Consider the following 6,000-nt stretch of genomic DNA (forward strand, 5'->3'; position numbering starts at 1 on the left):
AAACAAACCATTTTTTGGGGGGAAAAACTTTTTTTTTTCTCTCAATATACTCATACAATATAAAAATCAGAGTTTTTTCCTCATTTCTATGGAGTATGAACACGTCTGACGCAGATACTTTCCTGTCCTGTCTTATTCTCCTGATTTTTCCTGGAATTCATGTGTAAAAGGCCTTAACTGTGGCTTCACCTCTGCCTTTTCCAGTCTGTTCTGGCTAAAACTTGTGTGAAGCTGCTGTGTGATGATCCGGCCTTCAGCGAGTACATCAAGTGTATCCTGATGGACGAGAGGACGTTCCTCAACAACAACGTGGCCTATTCCTTCCTCACCTGCTTCTTGCACAAGGTGAGAGAAAAGATACTGAGCTCGTTTACATCCACATTAATACTCCGATCGTTATTTGATTTGTGCAGTTATCAGATTAGTATTGACATGTGAAGAGTATAATCTGATCTGTTTAATCAGATTACAGCAGTAATGTGATTATGAGAAATCAGATTAACACACCTGGATTTGTCCCCAATACTCTGATGTCTTTATGTATGTGTACAGGTTAATGGGATTTATTTAGTTCTTTTACATCTGCACATGTATAAAAACAATTAAAATTGTTGAAAAAGGAAGTCATGTAGGAACAGGAAGTTTGAGTCTACCATCATTAAGTACTTGGAAGGAATGAAACGTCTAAACCAGGGTTTATCGATTAATGTGTTATTTAAGTGCATGTAAACGCGTCTGATCTGATTATTACAATAATCTGATTACTCCCAGTTATTGGATTTTTATGGTCGTGTAAACAGGCTCAATAATAAGTGGTCCGAGCAGCGTTGTAGATGATGTTCCCGGTCATTTCATTTATTTATTTATTACATGTTTATTTTTTGTACTGTGCCTCTAACACATGCTGTGTGTTGTGTTTGTAGGTGCAGGTGCTTTCAGGTCCCAGCTGCTCAAACCTGATTGGTGTTTTGGTGACGAACCTGCTGAATGAACAGAGCAGCCTTCAGCCTGAACTGGCCGCTCACCGCCTGGAGCTCAGCAAGACCAGCGGGCTGCTCAACGCCGTACGAACACACACACACACACACACACACACACTCTTTGTGATCCCACCAGCCTCTGTACGCAGCTGTGGATGGAAACTTTATTTCTAATGTCAACAAAAACATCCTGGTTTAATAAGAACAAAACAATACAGACAAGATGACAACAACATGCGCTGAGACGTCGCTTCTCATCTGAAGTGAACGATTCGTAGCGTCTCCGCGTTTCATTCACTTGTGTTTTAAGTAAGTGAAGTTTTTTTAGGGCTGCACAGTTTTGGCCCAGAGGCACGAGAGATGAAATCGATTTGACAATTTCCCTTTTTAAAAAATCGTCCTAATTAAAAAAATCCCGTTTTGATTTAAAATCAATGAATTGTTCAGCCCTAGTTTATTTGTAAAGCTTTTCACAGAAAGAATTCACAAAGTGCTTTACAGTAAAATCACAAATAGAATACACAGACAGACACACAGCTACATACATAGGTGCAAAAACAAACTGTCATCAAACCCACACCTAACTAAAGCCTGTCTGAACAGCTTGTGTTTTCTGTCCGTCAGGACCTTCGCGTGCTGGTGCTGCTGCTGTCCGTCCAGCCCCCTCAGGCCGTTGACCCCGCCCTCTGCCCCGCCCTGCAGGAGTTGCTGGGTCGCTGTCGCGTTTGTGTCCAGCAGCGCAGTGCTCTGGAGATGGAGGTCAAAGACCATAAGGCCAAAGGTACAACATGCTATTATTCATATACAGAATAAACACAATGTGGAGACGTGAACTGTCCGCAGAAACCAGAAATGAACTGGTTTTAACTGTGAATAAAACAAATAAGTCAAGGAGGTATGAACACTTCCTCTAGAAGGCCACACAAGTAAAAGTAACATCAAAATGTAAAACACTTTAAAGATATCCCAAGACAAATACCCCAGTGATGGAAAAGAAAAAAAAAAAATCCAGTCAGAGTCATGTACTGTTTAAACAGACAAGCACAACACTGGCAAAAAACTAATGAGTAGAAAAAGAAAAAAAAAACTGTGGAGAAAATGGCTTAATCCAGAACTCCAGAAACTTGAAGAATGGCTTAATGTAATATGACATCTGTGTAATGGAATGAAACCTGTTTACAAACATTGGCAAAAAGTGTCCAACCATAATAGTCATAGTCTTAATTCTTCAGGATGGTCCCAGTATGTGAAGCAGATGAAACTGTGGACCAGGGCTGTCAAACTCATCTACAAACTATCCTTTAAAAATGTAAATAACCTGAACAACCTACAATCTGTAAAGAAATTATGTACAATTTTAACAAAATTATGCCTTGGTTTATCATTTACACATGTACATTACAACTTATAGATCACATTTGATCTAGAAAAACACAAAACATTTAGTACAGGTTGAATATTGTTAAAATTGCATTTCCTTCTTTTAAAACATTACAGGTTGTTCATGTTTGTTTGTAAATGTAAACATTGTCATGTAATTTTACTTGTTTACACTAAAATAAAGTCATTACGTATAGGTTATTGTGTTAGTATTTTCCTGGTCTGACCCACTTCAGATCATTTGGGTCTGTGTGTGGAACCTGAAGTAAAAGGATTCAAACGGCCTTTACTGGTTATATCTTCAGTGTAACTTCTACATTTTACAAAATCATCCCACGGGCTGAATGATCCCAGTGGACCCTTTGGCAGCTGCTTTTGGCCCACGGGCTGTATGTTTGACCCCCCCCCCCCCCCCAAGACACAGTCTAGAACGGACTGTATCACCTGCATGTGGACTTCACTGGGATGCAAACATCTCACATGGACACTGTTCCAACCTTTGGTACAAAAAACAGAACATGATCCAACATGTTCTTGAGTTGAGGATTCTAATCGGCTCTAGTGATCAGAGTGTGATCTAGTAGTCAGAGTCAGGACCAAACAAGGTGAAGCTGCGTTTCAGTTCTATGCAGCTGAACTCTGGACCAGTCTTCCTGATGATGTGAGACAGACCTCTACTGTGACGACGTTTAAGTCCAGGCTGAAAACAGTTCTGTTCAACTGTGCATAGAACAACTGAAAGGGTTCTGTCTGCACTCTTCTCTTTGACTTTATTTTAATTGATTATTTATGTTTTATTGATTATGTTTTAAATGTTATTGTGTGCTTTTAAGTTGTCTCTTTTTCATTTTTGTAAAGCAGTGTGAATTGCACTGTGTATGAATTGTGCTATACTAATAAATCTGCCTTGCCTGGTGTGTGAACTCTGTTTAAAAGTTGAGCCTCAGGTGTCTTCTGTGTTGAACTCGTTGGTTTTGTTCATGTTGTTTCAGCCGAGGATGAAGGAGCGACGCCAGTGAAGCGTCGGAGGGTGAGCAGCGATGACGACCGCGGTGCCGACACTGCGGCATCGCTCTGCGTGGCCTCCACATCCTCCTCCTCCTCTTCATCCTCTGCTCTGCCGCCGTGCAGCGAGACGAAACCTGACCACCAGGAGGCGCTGACGCCCACCAGCACCTCAGACACGGAGACCCGCGACTCGTCCTCGCTCATCGACCCGGGCACAGAGCAGGACCCGCCCTCTCCTGATCCCGCCCCTTCCTCCTCCTCCGCAAACATGGACTCTTGCACCAAGGAGGAGAAGATGGAGGCCTCATCTTCGTCGTCCTCGTCGTTTTCCTCCTCCTCCTCCCTGCTGCAGGAGGCAGGGGAGGGGTTTGCACAGGGGGAGGACCCTGAGCCGCCAAGGCATGTGGCGTTGGGTGAGGAGGAGGAGGCGGAGCAAAGGGAGGCGAGGAAGGGGGAGGGCTCTACAGAGGACATGAAGGATGAGAAGGAGGCAGATATTAAGAGCAGCTCGGCCCCACCCCTTTCAGAGGACACAGCTTTCCCATCAGCTCTGGGGCTGGTGGGGGAAGGGCCAGAGGGCTGCAGTGGCCCCACCCCCTCCCAGGTGTTCCCTAGCGCCGGCCCTCCACCTGACATGCTGGATATGCTGTACAGGACGGTGGAAGCCACCATCGCCATAGTTACCAAACTGTCTGTTAAAGGCCCGCCCTCTTCATGACATCTTCACCTATCAGCTGCCATGAAAATCTTGACTTTATTCTTTTCTTTAATTTTGTCTTTTTTTTGGAAACCAGAGTTTTGCTGAGTGGAAGCGTCTTTCTGTTCCTCCTCCTCCTCCTCCTCCTCCTTTTCCTCCTGCTGTTCGTGCTGCTGTCCGTTGCCTTCTGCTGATGTTCAGTCGGTTTTCAGCTTCAGTGGCTCCGCCGTGTTGTTCGCTCTATAAACTCCACGCGCAGCCGACCCGCCGTTTGACACGTACAGAAGAAAAACAGAAAAAGTCGTACGAGCTATAGCACATTTCTTTCAAAGGGCAAAAACAGTTTTTGTTTTCGTTGTGTTTTATACTGATCTGAATTAGTTTGGAAGTGATTTTATTTGTTTGAGGTTTGCTGTACGGGGAAAGGTTTACAGAACTTTTGTCTCCTCTGTATGTAATTTAATTTTATTGCATTTTTACGGTGTATAAAAATGGTCGTCCTCTGTGCCAGTTTTGTACTTTATGAACAAGGCAAAAAAAAAGTTGCCTTGACTTTTTCTGTGGTTTAATTATCCAGAAACTAAGTTTACCTGTAAATTAAGAGAACCACAAGAAACTTGATTCTGTAAAGAATCCTCTCTAGTCATTGCCTGAAGGTGTATATGAAAACTATATAAATATATATATATAAATCTTTATATATATATGAATATATAAAAGCGGTGCTTTATTTGACTGTGGTTGAAATAAAGCCCCCATGTTGGACCAGTCGGAGCTTTTATTTTCTTTACTGAAGTACATTCCATAATGTCTATTAATCTATTGTTTATTTTTGCTTCTTCTGCTGTGTTCTGATTTTTTTCTGATTTTAATAGAGAATAAATTAATAAAAAACAGTTTTAATATGACAAATTATAAACTCCAATCCACTGGGAGCTGTGAGGTTCTTTTTCTTCCCTGAACAGAGTCTGTGACGTGGATAAAGAAACCCTGTACATTACCATGAACTCAGTCCTTTTCCTTCCACATGTCCTCTGTCCTGAAGCTCTGCAGAAGTTCTTCTCATCATCACCTACAGGTAACTTTATTCTTATTATTTCTAAAAAGATTTATGTTTGGTGAAAACAGCCTCCACTAAAGTGAACACAAACCACTACTTCAAAAAAGACAGATTCATTCAAACCTTTATTCAAGAAAAAAAATATTGATGTTTCCTTCATTTGCGATGATCTCATGATGCGCAGAACTGAGGTCTGGTCGTTCACCTGCTTCAGTCTGAACAAAATAAAACCAGGCTGTATTTATGATGCATGTTAAAATCTGAAACTGTAAAAACAGTTGGACCAGATGACGCTCCAGAACAGTGGATTTAAAAACAAGTGAAGATAAATACTCAATAATCAAGTGTGACTTTTTTTTTTTTTTTAACATTTTTATTGCACATATTGTACTTTTAGAGTTTACATTCCTTGAGTCAGAGTTGCTTGTAAACTTTCCTGATGGTGTATTTTCTATAGAAGCAGCTGCTGCAACTTTACGTTTATAAACACGTCATCGGTGAGAAGGAGAAACATGAAGAAAGACTATAGCAACAGGTTTCTGGATGTCAAATTTACACAGTGGAAAACCACTCCAATTGTAAACAGCAAAGAGAAGTATTCATGTTAATTTACCACAAGTGTTTATTAGGATCGCTGCTTATGGAATTGTTCCTTCAGGGACTTAAAATTGAGTATTTTCTGCCTGTAAACATCATCAATGGCAGCTCCACAAAATACACTGCTCTATAAATCTACATGACTGGTGGTGGGAACTGACCTAGTATTTATACTGGTGTGTATATAGGTTTTTATACTGGTATTTCTACTCTACCTCAAAATGTCAATTTAAGACCTAAATTAGAATTTAAAGTGTCTTGAGATAAAAAAAAAACAA

At 41.1% G+C, this 6,000-nt stretch overlaps 1 protein-coding gene across 3 annotated transcripts in view; it reads left to right on the forward strand.

Annotated features, from left to right (window-relative positions):
- Nucleotides 1-4,836, forward strand: part of usp34 (ubiquitin specific peptidase 34) — an 87,899-nt gene extending 83,063 nt beyond the window's left edge. For all 3 annotated transcript variants that reach the window (XM_030132401.1, XM_030132409.1, XM_030132421.1), the window contains exons 75-78: nucleotides 205-345; nucleotides 924-1,064; nucleotides 1,605-1,761; nucleotides 3,353-4,836. In XM_030132401.1, coding sequence (XP_029988261.1) covers nucleotides 205-345; nucleotides 924-1,064; nucleotides 1,605-1,761; nucleotides 3,353-4,086 — 1,173 coding nt within the window. In that variant the 3' untranslated portion in view covers nucleotides 4,087-4,836. The remainder of the gene's footprint in view (nucleotides 1-204; nucleotides 346-923; nucleotides 1,065-1,604; nucleotides 1,762-3,352) is intronic.
- The last annotated feature ends 1,164 nt before the right edge of the window (nucleotides 4,837-6,000 follow it).

This window comes from Sphaeramia orbicularis, chromosome 1, assembly GCF_902148855.1.
Source record: "Sphaeramia orbicularis chromosome 1, fSphaOr1.1, whole genome shotgun sequence".
Classification (NCBI taxonomy): Eukaryota; Metazoa; Chordata; class Actinopteri; order Kurtiformes; family Apogonidae; genus Sphaeramia; species Sphaeramia orbicularis.